Source organism: Salmo salar, chromosome ssa15 (assembly GCF_905237065.1).
Source record: "Salmo salar chromosome ssa15, Ssal_v3.1, whole genome shotgun sequence".
NCBI lineage: Eukaryota > Metazoa > Chordata > Actinopteri > Salmoniformes > Salmonidae > Salmo > Salmo salar.
Genome location: NC_059456.1, coordinates 7,405,877 through 7,430,720, shown reverse-complemented (window position 1 = coordinate 7,430,720; position 24,844 = coordinate 7,405,877). Strand labels below are relative to the sequence as shown.

The 24,844-nt window shown below is 42.9% G+C and overlaps 1 protein-coding gene across 2 annotated transcripts; it reads left to right on the top strand.

Moving 5' to 3' along the window:
* The first annotated feature begins 4,974 nt into the window (after nucleotides 1-4,974).
* On the top strand, nucleotides 4,975-15,448 carry LOC106570922 (follistatin-A-like). Of its 2 annotated transcripts, none has more exons than XM_045695427.1 (6): nucleotides 4,975-5,227; nucleotides 6,461-6,670; nucleotides 7,260-7,478; nucleotides 8,357-8,581; nucleotides 11,984-12,211; nucleotides 13,929-15,448. In XM_045695427.1, exons 1-6 carry the CDS (start codon nucleotides 5,134-5,136, stop codon nucleotides 14,018-14,020), a joined length of 1,068 nt encoding a protein of 355 aa, XP_045551383.1. In that variant the 5' UTR covers nucleotides 4,975-5,133; the 3' UTR covers nucleotides 14,021-15,448. The 2 variants fall into 2 exon arrangements, with proteins under 2 accessions (XP_045551383.1, XP_013998984.1); XM_014143509.2 differs by having other exon boundaries at nucleotides 4,978-5,227; nucleotides 6,461-6,652.
* Nucleotides 15,449-24,844: the final 9,396 nt, after the last annotated feature.

Here is a 24,844-nt window from a genome sequence, read left to right as displayed (position 1 = left end):
AGAACTATCCCTCAGTCTGATTCAGTATAAACAGGCCCAGGCCCTGGTGAGGAGAACTATCCCTCAGTCTGATTCAGTATAAACAGGCCCAGGCCCTGGAGAGGAGAATTATCCCTCAGTCTGATTCAGTATAAACAGGCCCAGGCCCTGGTGAGGAGAACTATCTTGTCTCAGGATGGTAAGTTGGTGGTTGAAGATATCCCTCTAGTGGAGTGGGGGCTGTGCTTTGGCAAAGTGGGTGGGGTTATATCCTGCCTGTTTGGCCCTGTCTGGGGGTATCATCAGATGGGGCCACAGTGTCTCCTGACCCCTCCTGTCAAAGCCTCCAGTATTTATGCTGCAGTAGTTTATGTGTCGGGGGGCTAGGGTCAGTCTGTTATATCTGGAGTATTTCTCCTGTCTTATCCGGTGTCCTGTGTGAATTTAAGTATGCTCTCTCTAATTCTCTCTTTCTCTCTTTCTTTCTTTCTCTCTCTCGGAGGACCTGAGCCCTAGGACCATGCCTCAGGACTACCTGGCATGATGACTCCTTGCTGTTCCCAGTCCACCTGGCCGTGCTGCTGCTCCAATTTCAACTGTTCTGCCTGCGGCTATGGAACCCTGACCTGTTCACCGCACGTGTTACCTGTCCCAGACCTGCTGTTTTCAACTCTTTAGAGACAGCAGGAGCGGTAGAGATACTCTCAATGATCGGCTATGAAAAGCCAACTGACATTTACTCTTGAGGTGCTGACTTGTTTCACCCTCGACAACTACTGTGGTTATTATTATTTCACCATGCTGGTCATTTATGAACATTAGAACATCTTGGCCAAGTTCTGTTATAATCTCCACCCAGCACAGCCAGAAGAGGACTGGCCGCCCCTCATAGCCTGGTTCATCTCTAGGTTTCTTCCTAGGTTTTGGCCTTTCTAGGGAGTTTTTCCTAGCCACTGTGCTTCTACACATGCATTGCTTGCTGTTTGGGGTTTTAGGCTGGGTTTCTGTACAGCACTTTGAGATATCAGCTGATGTAAATAAAAATACATTTCATTTGAACTATCTGTCAGTCTGATTCAGTTTAAACAGGCCCAGGCCCTGGTGAGGAGAACTATCTGTCAGGCAAAGAGGTCATGTTGGCGTCGGTTCTGTGACACCATGACGGTTCTGTGACATACGAGAATGGCTCCTGCTATTTGTTGTATATTTTGTAGATGTCTGTTGTAACAGTCAGTAAGACATGGGAGACCGTAGATATCTGTTGTCTGTTGTAACGGTCAGTAAGCCAAGGAAAACAGCAGATATCTGTTGTAACGGTCAGTAAGCCAGGGGAGACAGTACTGTAGATGTCTGTTGTAACAGTCAGTAAGCCAGGGGAGACATTAGATGCACCTGTGGGAGTGATAGTGGACAGTGAGATCGGAGATCTGCTCCCACTGTCTCCACATGCTGACCACACCGCTCACGTCGCTTGCGCATGCGTTGCATAATACATTTACACATACATGTTATTTAATCATTGCACCCACACTGCTCGCGCCATGCCAACGAGCGTCTGCGTTGCCAAGCACTAAAATAGAAGTCAGTTCTATTTGTGACGCTGAACGCGGTGCATGTCCTTCCTCTTTCATCTCCTCATTGGTTTATAGAAGCAGGTACCCAACGTGCCATCTCCTCATTGGTTATACCCACGTGGGTGATTGAAAGATGAACTGAGGTTGGTCAGTTGTGGTAATACTATGAAAGTTAGATGCCAATCGCCATATAAAGTCCAAAGAAGAAAAAGCCTGGAAGGAGGAGAGATGACTAGAATGATTCGGTTGACCGTTTTATGTGTGGATTAATTGTCGGAGTCGAGGACCTTGTGCATTTCAGGTAAAATAACAACTCAACATTTATATCCCGTGGCAAATTAGCTAGCAACAGCAAGCTAGCTAAATAGGACAAATTAGCTAGCAACTGCAAGCTAGATAGCTAAATTGCCAAAACGCGTTTCGACCTGTCCCCAAATGAATATAATTGGTTCAGAGTTTGTTTTGATATTTCAACTTGCATGTCATGATCGCGTTTGGTGTGGGGGGAAAAAATCAATTTGCGCACGCGCGTCCAGTCTGGGCATGGTGTCAGAGTCGGAGTGCTGGTCTAGGATCAGGATTGCCTTTTAGATCATAATGAATAAGATGATATGGACGGGGGGGACATGATCCTAGATAAGCACTTCTAATCTTAATTTGAAAAAAAGTCATAGATTTTTTGGAGGGGGGGGTTTATATGTTTTTTGTTTAATGATGTTGCAAGGCCCCTCAGGAGAACCAGAAATGAGATAAATCTGCCAGGCCACTCAGGAGAATAGGCCATGAGACGAACCAGCCAGATGCCTCAGGAGAACAGGCCATGAGACGAACCAGCCAGACGCCTCAGGAGAACAGGCCATGAGACGAACCAGCCAGACGCCTCAGGAGAACAGGCCATGAGACGAACCAGCCAGACACCTCAAGAGAACAGGCCATGAGACAAACCAGACAGGCACCTCAGGAGAACAGCCAGACGCCTCAGGAGAACAGGCCATGAAACGAACCAGCTAGACGCCTCAAGAGAACAGGCCATGAGATGGACAGACAGACGAACAAAGAAGACAGATGACACAGGGGACAGCTTGTCCATATCACACAAAAGAAAATGACATTTATCATACTGTTTATCACAATGAGACACATGAGATGTGGATGTGCCCATTTGCAGGACTATTTGCTTTACCAGACAAAGATTAAGCCGATAGTCCTGGACTAAACTGCTGACAGCCAGTATAGAGAATGTTTTGATTTAGTTGTGTTTGATATGTGCTCTCTGGGATTGTACAGCAGCAGTTTAGCTGTCATGCCCTGAATTGTAGTACATGCAATGGCGTTTATTTTATTAACCCATGAAATGCAATAACACTCTTTGTTGGGGACAATAAACCGTTTCTGAACAGAATAAGTCCTAATTTATTCCACAGAATTTATTTATCTTCATTTATTCCATAGGGAAAATGTTTGTAAGATTTTTTCAATTCTTTTTCTTTTTTGGTCTTTTTTTTGTCTTCAAATTAAACATTAAAGAGATCTCATTATGAGGCTTCTATACAATCATTTCCTGCTGGCTATTTCGGTCCGCTTGTGTGGCTGCTCAAATTATAACACAAATCAACTCACAGTTGAGAATATACCTTTTAGTATAATTACAAAGAAAATTCTCAAAAATATAATCAGAAATTCATATAATACAAGCACAATTTAAATACAACTAGTCTGTAGGACTGACTAAAAAGGGACTTTCGTGCTCGAGGTGGTGATGCTGTTTTAACACCAGATGTCAGCATCGTATTCCTATGGCCTGTTTATTGCCTACCTCCTCATGCCTTTTGCACACACTGTATATAGACTTTCTTTTTTTTCTACTGTGTCATTGACTTGTTTATTGTGTTATTGGCTTGTTTATTGTTTACTCCATGTGTAACTCTGTGTTGTTGTCTGTGTCACACTGCTTTGCTTTATCTTGGCCAGGTCGCAGTTGTAAATGACAACTTGTTCTCAACTTGCCTACCTGGTTAAATAAAGGTCAAATAAAAAATAAAACAAATTTAATAAAAAATTGGGAACATCATAGCTATAGGCAACATATAACAAAACAATACCACACCATATGTTGCTACTGGAGAGTTAAACCATCCCCATTACACAAACGCAATGTGTGTCTTAAATAGTTTAGTGAACACGGCAATAAATTAAAAGATTTATTGTGAAAATTAGTTTGTGTTGTCTAGGCCTAATATTCGGCATCCATGTCAACGTCAAGGCGTGTTTGGAGACGAGGGAGAATAGGCTATATTTCAATGGGGGGAGTTGCTTTATTGCGTTATTTTCTCGGTGGTTTTCGGGAAAAAGCGTAGTTATTCGGTGGTTTTCGGGAAAAAGACTTACGGCTACAACTTAGATTAGTTACATAATTAGCGTCGTTACAAACATCTCTCGGTGCACTTGTCTTGACAAGCCAGTTGTATTATCGACAGTCTGCAGAAGAGGTCGCCAGCGGACCTCAGTACAGACCTGTCCGTGTCCCATGGAGGATCGCTGATGTTCTAGCCTACATAGATAGTATATAATGTAATAGTCTCCGTCACACTGAAGACTATTCGGAAACAGGGTTAGTTATATTTATCAGCTTGACCTGACAGAGAAACCCAAACAACCGCCTCATCGAATATTATCATCCCTTCCTGCATGTACTCTGAAATCTATTATTGTAGGCAGCATGGACAGGTGATTCCAATAGACTAGTCATATTAAAAGATTAACACGTTCATCTGCAGTTGTCTGGGAAGAAGAAAAAAAAAATCCTTTATAACCGAGTTTATCTGAAGTTGGGGAATTGCCGGCCCGGAGACTTGATATGCATTTTGTCTGTTTTATGTGGATGAAAGATTGATAGGTTACATATAGGTTATATTAATATTAGCGTGGCAATTCTTTAACATTATAATTACAGTAGTCGATGTTATTACTATTATAATTAAACCTATTGGTGTTAGTAGTGATACTTTCAGTAGGCCTATTATAAATAGTTTATGGTTAACGTAGTAGCGGCCTATACTTTTATTTTGCCATCAAAGTAGAGATTAATTGAATGTATTTAATTAATTGAGGTCACACTGAAATAGACCAGGTCATATACATTAACAGCTGATAGATGCGGGGCCAGCTAGTCTCCTTATTGTTGCTCTGTGTCTTGTTGCAACTCTGTGGTTTTTGAATTTTAAATTGTTCTTGACTTCGAACACGCCAATAAGCAAGTAATCTGCCATCAAGAGTACTTTTACCAAACAATTTTGGTCAGACACAGAAAATTGCGACTATAGATGTCACCTGATTAGGATTGAAAGACATTTTCGGGGGGGAATCCCTCTCTCCCTCTCCCTACCCCCACGGACCAGAAGACCGCCCACCACAGATAGACGACCCGAGACCCCTTATAGATTTAAAAAGAGTCGCTGCATTCTCAGACTGACAGTCATTCAGCACTCACTGCCACCTTTAAACAGATTTACTCCGTTCGCTTAGCTGCTAGTGTCAATACCCGATACCTTGTTCACTTCTTCACTTCGTCTCCAGCACCATGCTCAGGATGCCACAGAAACTCCGGCTCCAGCCAGGGATGATTCTATTAGTGATATGGCTCTGTCATTTCATGGAAGATCAAAAAGTACAAGGTATATTATTATTATATTTTCCAAATCTTTTCGATTCCCCCCCCCCCCTCCAAAAAAAAACAAACTTTTACTGCAAAGTGTATCCTGTTCTGTTTGCGTCTTGATGTGAATTGTAACGGCGACAGAATTTCCAGTGTTGCAAACGTTTCAAAGAAAAGTTCTACATTCTTTCCATTCGGTTTGAAATGGCTCACTATCAGATTGACTGTACTAAACAGGTGCCATTAGGGTCGTTTCAACAAGATGTTATTGCAAGTTTTCTAGCCCACACGATCAAGGCACATGGAATTACATTTTTTTTTTAGATGGATTTATCCCCCCCCCCCCCTACTTGCTATCCCAAGTCTGTAATACTTGGAATTAGTTGTTAATTTCACGGATTGCCATATCACTAGTCCAATACGGTCAGTATGATTTACCTCAAACTGAGATAGAGTTGGAGACGGTACATGGCAGAGAGAAAAAAATGCTTGAAATTTGTGAGCACATATTATTATTTGACCCATAGAACGTCGTTTATGTGCGTTGCAACCAACCCATTTCCGATCTATTTGCCATATGGAGATCGGCATTATCTTTATTATTGTTACATTGATAATGATTGAATACAGTTGCTGATAATTATGCTCATAAATTACATCATGACATAAAATGTCCCTTAATTTTCTGCCGCTGAAATGAACGTCAACAATGTAAACCGTTTTAAATGCACCCCAAAAAAAAAGTTATAAATTACTCGTGTTAGTTAGTGTCCATATGTGTCTTTGGGCAAAGTGTTGTTTTGGTAGCTATTCGTAAAATGCTGCTATGATAGGTCTCGGTGTGATCTGCGTCCACGGATGCGAATTGCACAAATATATTTGGAACAAAGTTTACACAACCATGCGTAAAAAGTTAATGCGTATAGTTCGAGCATCAAAATTCAAGAATGTCAAGAATAGGCTACAGTTGTTCTGGACTGTTATAATCGGACACAGAATGAATGGTCAATATAACTAGATTGCTCCACTGTCTGCATTTTGAACATGGATAACTCAGTACTTTGTATACAGTTCTATCATACCGGCTGTCAGTATTGAACATTGGTGACGGAATAACCAAGTGTTAAAAGATTTTCATTACGATGGAAAAAAAACCTGACCCAGACACGTGTTGTGACTGGGTCAGTTCAGTAACTCAGCGCCTTGGCTTCAGACTTTAATCTGACTGGGACGTTTTCATGTTTGTTTCCAGCTGGTAACTGCTGGTTACAGCAAGGGAAGAACGGAAGGTGCCAGGTGCTCTACGTACCGGGGATGAGCCGAGAGGAGTGCTGTAGAAGCGGGAGGCTGGGGACGTCATGGACCGAGGAGGATGTACCCAACAGCACCTTGTTCCGGTGGATGATCTTTAACGGCGGAGCCCCTAACTGCATACCCTGCAAAGGTTCAAGTTTTATTAGTCGTATGTATGGGATACACATGGTATACATTATACACCATTATACACTGTCTTCCCTGTGGGTCAGTTGGTAGAGCATGGTGTTTGCAACGCCAGGGTTGTGGGTTTGATTCCCACGGGGGGAATCTGCTAAAGAGTGTCTGCTAAATGACTAAAATGTAAAAAAAAAAAAGTCTAACGAAATGTTTTCTTGCAAGTTCCTTCTCCACAATGCAACAACAATAAGAAGTAATACAATTTAAGAATAGGGAACATAAAGTAAATGTCTCATAGAATATAATAAACATTTTAGCATTAGTATAACACATGAAGGCACAATTTATAGTCCAATATTGACACGTGTTTTGGGGAAGGGGGATTGGGGGGAATTGTTTAAATGGAGGTGTATTTAGAAATCATAAAGTCTGGTAGTAACAGTTGTGACTTGTGTATAAGACAATGTGCAACTTCAATTATATTTAAGTGAAAACTCAATTAGATTAATTTGTCGGCACGTTTAAGTCATTGACCTCGTTGCGTCTAAACATTGTCTGCTCTCCTCATAATTGTATTTCCTATCATTTTAATAAACTTGATATCTCTTCCACTCCAGAAACGTGTGACAACGTGGACTGTGGACCTGGAAAGAGATGCAAGATGAACAGGAGAAGTAAGCCACGCTGCGTCTGCGCTCCAGACTGCTCTAACGTGACTTGGAAAGGACCTGTCTGCGGGTCGGATGGAAAAACATACAAAGACGAGTGTTCGTTGCTCAAGTCCAAATGTAAAGTCCATCTGGACCTGGATGTGCAGTACCAGGGCAAATGCAAAAGTAAGTCTACCTGGCAAGCAGGCCCAATGCATAAAAAAATAACATCAGCTACTCATTCATATTCAATTCTTTGGAACCTTTTCCCATTATAATTGGTCTTTTGACCAATCACATCAGATCTTTTCACATCAGATCTAATTGGTCAAAAGACCAATTAGTGAAACAAAGATCAGATTTGGGCAGCCTGTCTAAATGCAGCCAATGGGATTCAGTCTGATTGCATTTTATTTGATCACAGTGAGTAACGGTCGATTCACAGGTGTTTAATTAAGGGACTTCTGGTTGGCTTGTTACTCTACAGATATGAACCACCATGTTGGTTGGCTTGTTACTCTACAGATATGAACCACCATGTTGGTTGGCTTGTTACTCTACAGATATGAACCACCATGTTGGTTGGCTTGTTACTCTACAGATATGAACCACCATGTCGGTTGGCTTGTTACCCTACAGATATGAACCACCATGTCGGTTGGCTTGTTACCCTACAGATATGAACCACCATGTCGGTTGGCTTGTTACCCTACAGATATGAACCACCATGTCGGTTGGCTTATTACTCTACAGATATGAACCACCATGTTGGTTGGCTTGTTACCCTACAGATATGAACCACCGTGTTGGTTGGCTTGTTACCCTACAGATATGAACCACCATGTCGGTTGGCTTGTTACTCTACAGATATGAACCACCATGTTGGTTGGCTTGTTACTCTACAGATATGAACCACCATGTTGGTTGGCTTGTTACTCTACAGATATGAACCACCATGTTGGTTGGCTTGTTACCCTACAGATATGAACCACCATGTTGGTTGGCTTGTTACCCTACAGATATGAACCACCATGTTCATTTGACTCCCTTTATTGTTCTGACAGAGACCTGCCGTGACGTCTTATGCCCGGGAAGCTCCACGTGCGTCGTGGACCAGACGAATAACGCGTACTGTGTGACCTGTAATCGGATCTGCCCTGAACAGACGTCACCGGATCAGTTCCTGTGTGGCAACGACGGGATCATCTATGCCAGTGCATGCCATCTGAGGAGGGCGACATGTCTCCTGGGAACATCCATAGGAGTAGCATACCAGGGGAAATGCATCAGTAAGTAGTGTCTTCTGGGAACATGTATAGGAGTAGCATACCAGGGGAAATGCATCAGTCAGTAGTGTCTTCTGGGAACATCCATAGGAGTAGCATACCAGGGGAAATGCATCAGTAAGTAGTGTCTTCTGGGAACATGTATAGGAGTAGCATACCAGGGGAAATGCATCAGTCAGTAGTGTCTTCTGGGAACATCTATAGGAGTAGCATACCAGGGGAAATGCATCAGTCAGTAGTGTCTCCTGGGAACATCTATAGGAGTAGCATACCAGGGGAAATGCATCAGTCAGTAGTGTCTTCTGGGAACATCTATAGGAGTAGCATACCAGGGGAAATGCATCAGTCAGTAGTGTCTTCTGGGAACATGTATAGGAGTAGCATACCAGGGGAAATGCATCAGTAAGTAGTGTCTTCTGGGAACATCTATAGGAGTAGCATACCAGGGGAAATGCATCAGTCAGTAGTGTCTTCTGGGAACATCTATAGGAGTAGCATACCAGGGGTAATGCATCAGTCAGTAGTGTCTCCTGGGAACATCTATAGGAGTAGCATACCAGGGGTAATGCATCAGTCAGTAGTGTCTCCTGGGAACATCTATAGGAGTAGCATACCAGGGGAAATGCATCAGTCAGTAGTGTCTTCTGGGAACATCTATAGGAGTAGCATACCAGGGGAAATGCATCAGTCAGTAGGCCAAAGCTTTTGAATCAACAGTATAGAATACAGCATAAAAAACTTTTGCCCTTACCCTCTAGACACTCCAGCATATGGTTTACACATGTCCAATTCTCTAAGGCTGCTTTTACACAGGCAGCCAAATTCAGATCTTTCACCACTAATTGGTCTTTTGACCAATCAGATCAGATCTTTTGCCAATAATTGGGCAAAATATCAGAATTGGGCTGCCTGTGTAAATGCAGCATAAGAGATTCACAAGTTTCTAGAGGAAGGGGCTAGGGGTTATTTCTGGACATGGCCTACATACTGTAGTCCCTCTTGGACACTCAAATCCGTCCCAACCCACACACTACAGCAGGGGTTGGAACCGGTTCAGGGAACAGAACCCAAAACTTTTTTTTTTCTTTTTTTTTTGTTGTTGTTGAGAGGAACAGAAATAGAACCGATATCGTTTCAACACTTGCCTGCTCTGCTGCAGTCTTATCGTTTAAAAACCGTTGATGACTAAACTCAAGAAAAGTTATGCTATTTGTATTTAAGCAATATGATTGGCTGTTCATCCATTACGCTCCAGCGAATAACAACTTCTCGAGCAGTACAGAAGTTGATAGCTATGTTCACACAAGCGAGCTGTTCCAGAGCTAAAAGAAGCGCCCATCTATCTACTCGCTGAGTTTATTTATATTTAGGGAAAGTGATTTACAAAAGTAAACCTTCAATAAGTGAACAGACTAGCAATACGCTGGCTACTGTTGCTAGTCTGCTAAAAGAAAGCTACAAAATACTCTTTATCAATAGTCTTGACTAACATACTGTAGCCAGGTCCATATCTCTTTTGGAACGCAATTGTCTTAAAGGGGCAGGGTCCTATTTTACAACGTTAAAATGAGTTACATTGCTAAATTATATGAAACTGCTTTTTTTAATACACATCATAATAACCAAATGTAGCTTATTAATAGCTGAATATAGAGAGAAAGCCTGCCAACCTATAGACTCTGCATGATCCCAATGCATTTAAAAACAACACCATGTCCGACACCAAGTTAATATTGAACCCTGTCATAGCCCAGAGTTTTACCTGACCAGATCATGAGATCAGAAAAAAACTCCAGGCCCCAGAAAAGACATAAACCAACTTTTGAACCTGTTGTACCACCACTGCCCAGGGCTTCAAGCCTCCTCCTGCATCCTCTCCTGCATCCTCTCTCGCTATCTCCCAACCTGTTGTACCACCACTGTCCAGGGCTTCAAGCCTCCTCCTGCATCCTCTCCTGCATCCTCTCTCGCTATCTCCCAACCTGTTGTACCACCACTGCCCAGGGCTTCAAGCCTCCTCCTGCATCCTCTCCTGCATCCTCTCTCGCTATCTCCCAACCTGTTGTACCACCACTGCCCAGGGCGTCAAGCCTCCTCCTGCATCCTCTCCTGCATCCTCTCTCGCTATCTCCCAACCTGTTGTACCACCACTGCCCAGGGCGTCAAGCCTCCTCCTGCATCCTCTCCTGCATCCTCTCTCGCTATCTCCCAACCTGTTGTACCACCACTGTCCAGGGCTTCAAGCCTCCTCCTGCATCCTCTCTCGCTATCTCTCAACCCTTAACATTTCTGTCGCATCTCCCGCCTTACACTTGTCCATTACACATGTAAACAACTAGGTTGCTCGCTCTGGAGCTAAATGTAAAAATATATATATATTTCACAGGTTAAAAAAGGAACTGAAAGGAACGATTTAAACCGGTACTTTTATTTTGTTCGAACCAGAATTGTATTATGCTGGTCGGAACAGTGGAACAGAATGGAAAAGAAAATAGTGGTTCTGTTCCGAAGGAAATGATTGGAAAATGATTTCAGTTCTTAACCATGCTGTACAATACTTACAATATAGTCTGAATGTAGGCTTTACCATAGAAATATAATCTATAGAAGGGACTTAGAGCCCCTAACCCTGGAAATCTGACTGGTAAACTCATGGGTATTCATTCTATACATTCTATTTCTATGGCCTGTACCTCGTAGGCTGCTTCTCTTTGCCAACATTTTAGTTGTTTTTAGTCCACTCTGCCAACATTCCACATAAATGGAGGTTCTCCAAGCAGAGCCATTGAAGCTGTGGAGGGCCAGTTCAGTATACATACCTGGGACTACTTTGTACTTGTTACTGTTTAGAATATGATGGACGTCTGATTGTTTCCTGAAGTTGGCAACATTACCCACAACACAGCTGAGGAAGATTTTCCTCCCTACTACAATGATACTTGACCACACATGACCTTACATAGGACATGACTCACTATGACCCACTACGGTTACATGGTGATATGATTCACCACGACCCACTACGGTTACATGGTTATATGATTCACCACGACCCACTACGGTTACATGGTGATATGATTCACCACGACCCACTACGGTTACATGGTTATATGACACAATACGACCCCCACGGATTACATGGTGATATGATTCAACACGACCCACTACGGTTACATGGTGATATGATTCACCACGACCCACTACGGTTACATGGTGATATGCCAAGCAGCACCAAAGATGACCTAACATAGGACATGGTTCACTATGACCCACTACGGTTAAATGGTTATTTGACTCAATATGACCCACTACGGTTACATGGTGATATGCCAAGCAGCACCAACGAGGCGTCAGTCTGATAAGTTCTGTCTTTCTTCTCCTCTCCTCTCCTCTCTCTGGCTCCAGAGGCCAAGTCGTGCGAGGACATCCAGTGCAGCGCAGGGAAGAAGTGTCTGTGGGATGCCAGGATGAGCCGAGGCCGCTGCTCCATCTGTGAGGCGTGTTCGGAGAGCCGGACGGACGAGCCGGTGTGCGCCAGCGACAACACCACCTACCCCTCAGAGTGTGTTATGAAGCAGACTGCCTGCTCTCTGGGAACGCTCCTGGAGGTTAAGCATTCAGGATCTTGCAACTGTAAGTAATCACCACAGCAAAAGACAATTCCATGATCTTTCCCAACAATAATCCTTCCCTCATCTCGTCTTGAGCCCCCCCGCCCCTGCAAACTCCTACCCCGCCCACCCGCCGGCACAGCTCCGCTCAGCTCACGCATCTGAAAGGACTTGAGAATGGGAGAACTTGCATGATGTTGTCTGTGTTGCTGGCTTCTCTAACAAAAAAAACAAAACAAAATCTGCAAAAACAAATGAAAAAGTTGTAAAAATATATATATATCAACAGGTTAAGGACAGTTCAAAAGATAACTCTTTTTTTTTAGGGGGGGAGAGGTTGAGATGCTAACTCCATGAAACTAACAAGAGACTAACTTTTACAATTAGAACAGTAAAATGTTCAGTATTTAACATCTAGTTTGTGGTTATAATCTCATAGTAATCTGTCATCTTTCACTTCCATGCAGTTTTTTTTCTTCGTTAAAAAAAAAAAAATGGTCATAGTTTTTATTTTATTTTTAATCTAGACAGACACATCAGGGTAATATCTCTACAGGTTCAACATTCCATGGTCACATTGCTAATTTCATGTCAATAATGCGTTATGTTTTTTTATTTTGGGGTGTAATCAATCAATTTAAATTACACGATGTCTGTAACGGCATGTTAACACGTAATATAGAGTCAGAATGAACACACACACCAGTTGCATACATTCATAAAAGTGCATAAGGTGATTGTAAAAACTGGTGCCGATTTATCTAAGATTATTTAAATTGAACCTTAACACAGACTACCTATTTCTACCAAGATTCTACCTGCTCACTAAACTGGGGCTGTACCTGCCTTCAAACTGTCCCAAAATAGCCTCAAAGAAATGATAGAAGCTACATTTTAAGTCGCTATATGTCAAAGAATGTCTGATGAAATCATTTCATTTTCATCCTGATTAATAAATCTGGATTTCTTCCACTACACTACATGATTATATGATGTTCGACTGACTACTTTAATGTAAATGTGCCTTATTAAGGTACGTGTGGATAACAACTTCTCTAAAAGGACCTTTGCCATGATCACCTCATGAAAGAAGCATTTACCCTATAAGCAGAAGTAGCAGCTTGCAGAACAATGCTCTCTTATTTCTCCTCAGTCTCTTTCTACTTGTAGAAAATTAACATGTGTTCTATCCATCTATCTATACTGACTGCTGTGTGTGCTGATTGTAATGAATGTTGTCTATCAGAATATATATATATATATATATATATATATATATAACATATCCCTTTTGGATTTGATGACGTACTGCCTGTTTGTATTGTTGTCTCTCTTGCCTTTTACGTTTCCAAAAATCGAAGCTGTGTGGTTGGCCTGGCTCATGTCCTGCTTGATAGGGGTCATAGGTCAAACTGCCATGACCCCAGAGAAACTCTCCGCCCAATGGCAGCAACTGTACTGTGTCTGAGACAAAAGGAGACTTAAAAATAAATAAATGAGAAAGCCATTGAGGACCTCATACCCCCCCCCTGTAAGTATGGCATGGATGCCTCAGTGCATCGTAGACTGCCAAGTCCCCTCTCTTCCCTGAAACATGCCAACACCACCACGCTTTTCTGTGGCTTTGTGCAGGGAGTGGGGGGGGTGGGGCTTTTGAGAACATTCACTGAATATTGTTCTGCTGCGTTGCTGTTGTGCTCCTTATTCATACACCGGCTATCATATATTCTCCCATCTAGCCATAACAGAAGACCGTGAGGAAGAGGAGGAGGAGCAAGAAGATCAGGACTACATGGTTCACATCCATCTGTCCCCCTTATTGGATGGATAGACTATCATATCAAACCTGACCTCCTTATTGGATGGATAGGCTGTCTATCATATACACCTGTCCTCCTTATTTGGTGCATTGGCTGTCTATCATATCCGCATGCTCTCCTTATTGGTTGGATAGGCTGTCTATCATATCCACCTGACCTCCTTATTGGTTGGATAGGCTGTCTATCATATCCACATGCTCTCCTTATTGGTTGGATAGGCTGTCTATCTACCTGCCTGGTCTCCAGGAAGGGAACAGTCCTAGGGCCAGGTCTCATGTTGTCCATACTGTACAGCACATATGTATATGCTTATTTATACATATAGTTCAGTTCTGCTAGATGTTTTATTTATACTATGTTTTGTGGTTTTAAAAAAAATAATTTATACATTTACAATGTTCAGGATTACTATGTACCATGTTATTGTTACCACTTGTTTCTATTGATTTTGTTGTCCTGTTTATTTTTTCCTTCATTTTTTTATTTTTTTTTATAATGAAGAAAATATATTTCTCCAAAGAGAAGCAGTGTTATTTATTGAGTAAAATATCCGTCTCCTTTCTGTAAGCTGTAATTGGCTTTCATGCTTCCCTGAGCTGTACTAACCTGCTTATGTTCTCACTGTCAGATATCTCTATTATCACAGATGTTTATCATTCACACATGAATGCATGTTTAGCCTACTGTGTGTTTATTTATGGCGGGAAATCTTATCTTATCTGTCAATCATTTATGTACAGAAATGTTTATGCTTTTTTTTGTTATTAACCCATTATTATAACTCGCTAAAGGGACAGTTGTTAGGATCAGTTCTATTTTAATTCCAGTCGATTCAGGAAGTAAACCCAATTCCAAATGATCCTCACTGAAAATCATTGAAGAGAATTGGAATTTCAGTGTACTTCCTGAATTGACTGAAATTTAAATGGAATTGAATTCTCACTTGGTTATGAATGCAGCATTAGTTACTCCCTTACAATGTGTTTCTACCAATGGAGATGTCTGTCTAACCCAGACAAACATCAACCAGTAGCAGTATTTTAATTTAATTTTTTTATTTTAGAACAGATATGTTTTTTTGGGGGGGGGGACAACACTTGATTTTTGTCACAAGATGTGCCATGAACATTTGTGTGATGCCAATGTTGTGCTCCATGTAGCTCTTGCAGAGCTCGCCTGACTAGAATGCTATACGCGTACATATACACTGTATTAAACCTCATCACTTTGCTTTTCTCATACCTCTGTTGTTCTTGTCAGAATGCATTTTCGTTTTTCAAAAAAAATCACAAGAGAAATATACAAATTCTGTTGTAAGTATATAGTTCAGTATTTTAATTTTTTTTTTAAATGTAAATTTCATATGTACATACAAAGTCTGATGGTATTTGTACAGATATGAAGAGTAAAACAATAAAAAAACGTTTTTTTTTTCCTTACATGTTTGTAGTTTATGACCCGTAAGGAGACTGAAGTCTCACTGTCTTTGATATACAAACGTATTAGATCATTTTTAAAATCACTGACACCAAAAACACACAAAAAAGTATAAGAAATTACATTAACTACAAGCCCTATGAAATGTGTCCCCATAGAAGTATTGAGTAACAACAGCTGATTCCAGAGTATTGTCTGTTGTTTATTGGTACAGTAATGCTATTTAAGGCAGGATGACCTCAAGTAGGAGTGCTGATATGAGATCAGTTTATAATGTTAGATCATAACTAATACGATCGTATGGACTGATCCTGGATCAGCACTCCTACCTACTCTGATACATGTGCCTAGATCAAACTTACTATGAGACGCTTTGTGGCGTGCTTTGTTGTTTGTATTATACTAAGAGGTGTGTCTGTAAGAGGTTTGTCCTAGCAAGCTGAATCATGGGGTTGGTCCTAGCAAGCTGAATCATGGGGTTTGTCCTAGCCAGCTGAATCATGGGGTTTGTCCTAGCCAGCTGAATCATGGGGTTGATCCTAGCCAGCTGAATCATGGGGTTTGTCCTAGCCAGCTGAATCATGGGGTTTGTCCTAGCCAGCTGAATCATGGGGTTTGTCCTAGCCAGCTGAATCATGGGGTTTTGTCCTAGCCAGCTGAATCATGGGGTTTGTCCTAGCCAGCTGAATCATGGGGTTTGTCCTAGCCAGCTGAATCATGGGGTTGATCCTAGCCAGCTGAATCATGGGGTTTGTCCTAGCCAGCTGAATCATGGGGTTGATCCTAGCCAGCTGAATCATGGGGTTTGTCCTAGCCAGCTGAATCATGGGGTGGATCCTAGCCAGCTGAATCATGGGGTTTGTCCTAGCCAGCTGAATCATGGGGTTGATCCTAGCCAGCTGAATCATGGGGTTGGTCCTAGCCAGCTGAATCATGGGGTTGATCCTAGCCAGCTGAATCTTGGGGTTTGTCCTAGCCAGCTGAATCATGGGGTTGGTCCTTTTACTGCTAACCTACAAAGCGTTACATGGGCTTCCTCCTACCTATATCTCCGATTTGGTCCTGCCGTACATTCCAACACGTACGCTATGGTCACAAGACGCAGGCCTCCTTACTGTCCCTAGAATTTCTAAGCAAACAGCTGGAGGCAGGGCTTTCTCCTATAGAGCTCCAATTATATGGAATGGTCTGCCTATGCATGTGAGAGAGACAGACTCGGTCTCAACCTTTAAGTCTTTATTGAAGACTCATCTCTTCAGTAGATCCTATGATTGAGTGTAGTCTGGCCCAGGGGTGTGAAGGTGAACGGAAAGGCACTGGAGTGAAGAACCGCCCTTGCTGTCTCTGCCTGGCCAGTTCCCCTCTCTCCACAAGGATTCTCTTCCTCTAACCTTATTACAGGGGCTGTCACTGGCTTACTGGTGCTCTTCCATGCCGTCCCTAGGAGGAGTGCGTCACTTGAGTGGGTTGAGTCACTGACGTGATCTTCCTGTTCAGGTTGGTCGCCCCCTTGGGTTTGTGCGCCTGGGGGAGATCTTCGTGGACTATACTCAGCCTTGTCTCAGGGTAGTAAGTTGGTGGTTTGAAGATATCCCTCTAGTGGTGTGGGGGCTGTGCTTTGGCAAAGTGGGTGGGGTTATATCCTGTCTGGTTGGCCCTGTCCGGAGGTATCGTCGGACAGGGCCACAGTGTCTCCCAACCCCTCCTGTCTCAGCCTCCAGTATTTATGCTACAATAGTTTGTGTCAGGGGGCTAGGGTCAGTCTGTTATATCTGGAGTATTTCTCCTGTCTGTCCTGTGTGAATTTAAGTATGCTCCCTCTAATTCTCTCTCCCTCTACTCCCGGAGGACCTGAGCCCTAGGACCATGCCTCAGGACTACCTGGCCTGATGACTCCTTGCTGTCCCCAGTCCACCTGGTTGTGCTGCTGCTCCAGTTTCAACTGTTCTGCCTGCGGCTATGGAACCCTGACCTATTCACCGGAAGTGCTACCTGTCCCAGACCTGCTGTTTTGGACTCTCTCTCTACCACACCAGCTGTCCCTAACTCTGAATCCTCGGCTATGAAAAGCCAACTGAAATTTACTCCTGAGGTGCTGACCTGTTGCACCCTCAACAACCACTGTGATTATTATTATTTGACCCTGCTGGTCATCTATGAACATTTGAACATCTTGACCATGTACTGTTAAATTCTCCACCCAGCACAGCCAGAAGAGGACTGGCCACCCCTCATAGCCTGGTTCCTCTCTAGGTTTCTTCCTAGGTTCCAGCCTTTCTAGGGTGTTTTTCCCAGCCACCGTGCTTCTACATCTGCATTGCTTGCTGTTTGGGGTTTTAGGCTGGGTTTCTGTATAGCACTTTGTGACATCGGCTTTATAAATACATTTTATAAATACATGATTGACTGATATTGCTGTATGATGGATTTTGTATTGTAGGTATATTGTGGTAGAGTAGTGGTGTAATAATGTGTTGTATTGTAAATATGTTGTGGTAGAGTGTAATAACGTGTTGTATTGTAGATATGTGTTGTGTGATGTGCTGTTGTATTTTGTAATTGCCTTAAACTTTTTTAGACCCCAGGAAGAGTAGCTGCTGCCAAGGCATCCGTAATAAATACAAATGTGAAAGTTGGTTTGGTGTTTCTAGCTTGAACGGTTCAAGAATTACAATTATTGTTGTTGGGTATTATATACAGTTGAAGTCGGAAGTTTACGTACACTTAGGTTGGAGTCATTAAAACTCGTTATTAAACAATTCTACAAATCTCTTGTTAACAAACTATAGTTTTGGCAAGTCGGTTAGGACATCTACTCTGTGCATGACACAAGTCATTTTTCCAACAATTGTTTACAGACAGATTATTTCACTTATAATTCACTATCACAATTCCAGTGGGTCAGATGTTTACATTAACTATGTTGACTGTGCCTTTAAACAGCTTGGAAAATTCCAGAAAATGATGTCATGGCTTTAGAAGCTTTTGATAGGCTAATTGACATCATTTGAGTCAATTGGAGGTGTACCTGTGGATGTATTTCAAGGCCTACCTTCAAACTCAGTGACCCTTTGCTTGATATCATAGGGAAATCTAAAGAAATCAGCCAAGACCTCAGAAAAAAAATTGTATACCTCCACAGGTCTGGTTCATCCTTGGGAGCAATTTCCAAATGCCTGAAGGTACCACGTTCATCTGTACAAACAATAGTACGCAACTATAAACACCATGGGACCACGCAGCCGTCATACCGCTCAGGAAAGAGACACATTCTGTCTCCTAGAGATGTACTTTGGTGCGAAAAGTGCAAATCAATCCCAGAACAACAGCAAAGGACCTTGTGAAGTTGCTGGAGGAAACAGGTACAAAAGTATCTATATGCACAGTAAAACGAGTCCAATACTGACATAACCTGAAAGGCCTCCCAGCAAGGAAGAAGCCACTGCTCCAAAACCGCCATAAAAAAGCCAGACTACGGTTTTGCAACTGCACATGGGGACAAAGATTGTACTTTTTGGAGAAATGTCCTCTGGTCTGATGAAATAAGAATAGAACAGTTTGGCCATAATGACCATCTTTTTGTTTGGAGGAAAAAGAGGGAAGCTTGCAAGCCGAAGAATACCATCCCAACCATGAAGCACAGGGGTGGCATTATCATGTTGTGGGGGTGCTTTGCTGCAGGAGGGACTGGTACACTTCACAAAATAGATGGCATCATGAGGAATGGAAAATTATGTGGCTATATTGAAGCAACATGTCAAGACATCGTTCAGGAAGTTAAAGCTTGGTCGCAAATGGGTCTTCCAAATGGACAATGACCACAAACATACTTCCAAAGTTGTGACAAAATGGCTTAAGGACAACAAAGTCAAGGTATTGGAGTGACCATCATAAAGCCCTGATCTCAATCCCATAGAAAATTTGTGGGCAGAACTGAACGGATCTCAGTTACACCAGCTCTGCCAGGAGGAATGGGCCAAAATTCACCCAACTTATTGTGGGAAGCTTGTGGAAGGCTACCCGAAATGTTTGACCCAAGTTAAACAATTTAAAGACAATGCTACCAAATACTAATTGACTGTATGTAAACTTCTGACCCACTGGGAATGTGATGAAAGAAATAAAAGCTGAAATAAATAATTATCTTTTCACGTCCTAACCATAGAAAGCTGTTATTTTCTATGGTAGAGTAGGTCAGGGCATGACAGGGGGATTTTTCTTTAGATTTTCTATGTTATGTTCTAGTTTTGTATTTCTATGTTGGGTTTTGTTTGGGATGATCTCCAATTAGAGGCAGCTGGTCATCGTTGTCTCTAATTGGAGATCATACTTAAGTAGGTGTTTTTCCCACCTGGGTTTGTGGGAGATTGATTTTGATTAAGTGTATGTTAACTCTTCGTCACGGTTTGTTGTTTTTGTTTATTCTGTTTATTTTGTATGTATTGCATAGTTTCACAGTTCAATAAAATATCTGGAACGATAATCACGCTGCACTTTGGTCCGCTTCATCCTACGACAACCGTGAAAATAATAGCAAAAAGAGCAGTGAAAAATGATGTTATGGAGTTGGGTAGAGGGGAAATTAAAACATTGATTCAGAAAAATGGATTAGATTGGGTTAGATTGCAGGCAGAGACGATGGGAGGAAAGTAGTATAGGGCAGATATTTTTATAGTACAAGGAAAACTGTACAGGAGATAATGTCATATAATGGGAACAGAAGGGAGTAGGTTATTTTTTAACCAGGTAGGCAAGTTGAGAACAATTTACAACTGCAACCTGGCCAAGATAAAGCAAAGCAGTTCGACACATACAACAACACAGAGTTACACATGGAATAAAACAAACATACAGTCAATATTACAGTACAAAAACAAGTCTATATACAATGTGAGCAAATGAGGTGACATAAGGGAGGTAAAGGCAATAAAAAGGCCACGGTGGTGAAGTAAATACATAGCAATTAAAAAACACTGGAATTGTAGATTTGCAGTAGGTGAATGTGCAAAGTAGAAATACTGGGGAGCAAGGGAACAAAATAAATAAATAAATACAGTAGGGGATAAGGTAATTGTTTGGGCTATTTATAGATGGGCTATGTGCAGTGATCTGTGAGCTGCTCTGACAGCTGGCGCTTAAAGCTGGTGAGGGAGATAAGTGTTTCCAGTTTCAGAGATTTTTGTAGTTCGTTCCAGTCATTGGCAGCAGAGAACTGGAAGGAGAGGCGGCCAAAGGAGGAATTGGCTATGGGGGTGACCAGTGAAATATACCTGCTGGAGCGTGTGCTACGGGTGGGTGCTGCTATGGTGACCTATGTTTACCTAGCAGGGTCTTGTAGATGACCTGGAACCAGTGGGTTTGGCGACGAGTATGAAGCGAGGGCCAGCCAACGAGAGCATACAGGTCGCAGTGGTGGGTAGTATATGGGGCTTTGGTGACAAAATGGATGGCACTGTGATAGACTGCATCCAATTTGTTGAGTAGGGTGTTGGAGGCTATTTTATAAATGACATCACCGAAGTCGAGGATCGGTAGGATGGTCAGTTTTACGAGGGCATGTTTGGCAGCATGAGTGAAGGATGCTTTGTTGCGAAGTAGGAAGCCAATTCTAGATTTAACTTTGGATTGGAGATGTTTGATGTGAGTCTGGAAGGAGAGTTTACAGTCTAACCAGACACCTAGGTATTTGTAGTTGTCCACATATTCTAAGTCAGAACCGTCCAGAGTAGTGATGCTGGACGGGCGGGCGGGTGCGGGGAGCAATCGGTTGAAGAGCATGCATTTAGTTTTACTTGTATTTAGGAGCAGTTGGAGGCCACGGAAGGAGAGTTGTATGGCATTGAAGCTCGTCTGGAGGTTAGTTAACACAGTGTCCAAAGAAGGGCCAGAAGTATACAGAATGGTGTCGTCTGCGTAGAGGTGGATCAGAGACTCACCAGCAGCAAGAGCGACATAATTGATGTATACAGAGAAAAGAGTTGGCCCAAGAATTGAACCCTGTGGCACCCCCATAGAGACTGCCAGAGGTCCGGACAACAGGCCCTCCGATTTGACACACTGAACTCTATCAGAGAAGTAGTTGGTGAACCAGGTGAGGCAATCATTAGAGAAACCGAGGCTGTTGAGTCTGCTGATGAGGATGTGGTGATTGACAGAGTCGAAAGCCTTGGCCAGGTCAATGAATACGGCAGCACAGTATTGTTTCTTATCGATGGCGAATAAGATATAATTTAGGACCTTGAGTGTGGCTGAGGTGCACCCATGACCAGCTCTGAAACCAGATTGCATAGTGGAGAAGGTACGGTGGGATTCGAAATGGTCGGTAATCTGTTTGTTGACTTGGCTTTTGAAGACCTTAGAAAGGCAGAGTAGGATAGATATAGGTCTGTAGCAGTTTGGGTCAAGAGTGTCCACCCCGTTGAAGAGGGGGATGACCGTAGCTGCTTTCCAATCTTTGGGAATCCAGACGACACGAAAGAGAGGTTGAACAGGCTAGTAATAGGAGTTGCAACAATTTCGGCAGATAATTTTAGAAAGAAAGGGTCCAGATTGTCTAGCCCGGCTGATTTGTAGGGATCCAGATTTTGCAGCTCTTTCAGAACATCAGCTGACTGGATTTGGGAGAAAGAGAAATGGGGAAGGCTTGGGCGAGTTGCTGTGGGGGGTGCAGTGCTGTTGACCGCGGTAGGGGTAGGGGTAGCCAGGTGGAAAGCATGGCCAGCTGTAGAAAAATGCTTATTGAAATTCTCAATTATAGTGGATTTATCGGTGGTGACAGAATTTCCTATCCTCGGTGCAGTGGGCAGCTGGGAGGAGGTGCTCTTATTCTCCATGGACTTTACAGTGTCCCAGAACTTTTTTGAGTTTGTGTTGCAGGAAGCAAATTTCTGCTTGAAAAAGCTAGCCTTGGCTTTTCTAACTGCCTGTTTATATTGGTTTCTAACTTCCCTGAAAAGTTGCATATCACGGGGGCTGTTCGATGCTAATGCAGAACGCCACAGGATGTTTTTGTGCTGGTTAAGGGCAGTTAGGTCTGGAGAGAACCAAGGGCTATATCTGTTCCTGGTTCTAAATTTCTTGAATGGGGCATGCTTATTTAAGATGGTGAGGAAAGCATTTTTAAAGAATAACCAGGCATCCTCTACTGACGGGATGAGGTCAATATCCTTCCAGGATACCCGGGCCAGGTCGATTAGAAACGCCTGCTTGCTGAAGTGTTTCAGGGAGTGTTTGACAGTGATGAGTGGAGGTCGTTTGACCGCTGACCCATTACGGATACAGGCAATGAGGCAGTGATCAGGATGAGGTCAATATCCTTCCAGTATACCCAGGCCAGGTCGTTTAGAAAGGCCTGCTCGCTGAAGTGTTTCAGGGAGTGTTTGACAGTGATGAGTGGAGATCGTTTGACCGCTGACCCATTACGGATACAGGCAATGAGGCAGTGATCGCTGAGATCTTGGTTGAAAACAGCAGAGGTGTATTTAGAGGGCAAGTTGGTTAGGATGATATCTATGAGGGTGCCTGTGTTTACGGCTTTGGGATTGTACCTGGTAGGTTCATTGATAATCTCACACAAATTAAGGGCAACAAGCTTAGATTGTAGGATGGCCGTGGTGTTAAGCATGTCCCAGTTTAGGTCACCAAGCAGCACGATCTCTGAAGATAGATGGGGGGCAATCAGTTCACATATGGTGTCCAGAGCACAGCTGGGGGAAGAGGGTGGTCTATAGCAAGCGGCAACGGTGAGAGACTTGTTTTTAGAGAGGTGGATTTTTAAAAGTAGAAGTTCAAATTGTTTGGGTACAGACCTGGATAGTAGGACAGAACTCTGCAGGTTATCTCTGCAGTAGATTGCAACACCGCCCCCTTTGGCCGTTCTATCTTATCTGAAAATGTTGTAGTTAGGGATGGAGATTTCAGAGTTTTTGGTGGTCTTCCTAAGCCAGGATTCAGACATGGCTAGGACATCCGGGTTGGCAGAGTGTGCTAAAGCAGTGAATAAAACAAACTTAGGGAGGAGGCTTCTAATGTTAACATGCATGAAACCAAGGCTTTTACGGTTACAGAAGTCAACAAAAGAGAGCGCCTGGGGAATAGGAGTGGAGCTAGGCACTGCAGGGCCTGGATTAACCTCTACATCGCCAGAGGAACAGAGGAGGAGTAGGATAAGGGTACGGCTAAAAGCTATGAGAATTAGTCGTCTAGGACGTCCGGAACAGAGAGTAAAAGGAGCAGGTTTCTGGGGGCGATCAAATAGCTTCAAGGTATAATGTACAAAGGTATGGTAGGATGTGAATACAGTAGAGGTAAACCTACGCATTGAGTGATGATGAGATAGATATTGTCTCTAGAAACATCATTGAAACCAGGTGATGTCATTGCATATGTGGGTGGTGGAACTGAAGGGTTGGATAAGGTATAATGAGCAGGGCTAGAGGCTCTACAGTGAAATAAGCCAATAAACACTAACCAGAACAGCAATGGACAAGGCATAATGACATTAAGGAGAGGCATGCTTAGCCGAGTGATCATAAGGGTCCAGTGAGTAGTGAGTTTGGTTGGGGTCACGGCGATTCAGACAGCTAGCCGGGCCATGGGTAGCAAGTTAGCAGAAGACTGTTTTTAGCCACCTCGTGCGTTTCCGTCGGGTAGATTAGTGGAGTTCCGTTTGGTAGAGGGGACCAATCCAATTGGCAAAATAGGAAAATTGTCTGATAGACCTATTCAGATAGCAGTCGATATGCTCAAGACAGCTAATGGGCGTTCAGGTTACGTCGCAACGGAGGGGCCAGTTGAATAACTCCCTCGGGCAGATAACGTTGGTAGTCCAGTCGTGAAGGCCCGGTGGGGCTCCGCATCGGCAGTAAAACGGGTCCGGCTAGGTGATTGTAGCCCAGGAGTAGCTGTTATGTTGTGTAGGTTAAGGTTAGGGCATACGGGATTGAATTAATCTTTGAATTTGATAGGAAAACATGGTAATGGAATGTGTAATGGATGTAGGTTAGAGGAAACGGTTGAACATTATTACTTTGTGAAATGTATGATGTAGAAAGGGAGAGGTTGTTTGATAGGGTCAGAGAGGTTGGATGGGAATTATTTGATTTGATTTGAAATTCAGGGTTAGTTAATAGGGGCGGCAGGTAGCCTAGTCGTTAGAGCATTGGGCCAGTAACCAAAAGGTTTCTAGATCGAATCGTTCTGCCCCTGAACTAGGCAGTTCTGGGTCACTGTTCCTAGGCCGTCATTGTAAATAAGAATTTGTTCTTAACTGACTGGCCTGGTTAAATAAATTAAAACAAATACAATATAGTGGTATAGATAGGTCGCGACCGGCCCCACACTCCAGAACAGTAGGTGGCGCTGTATGCGTCTGTTGGTTGCGATTCGCCAATCGAACT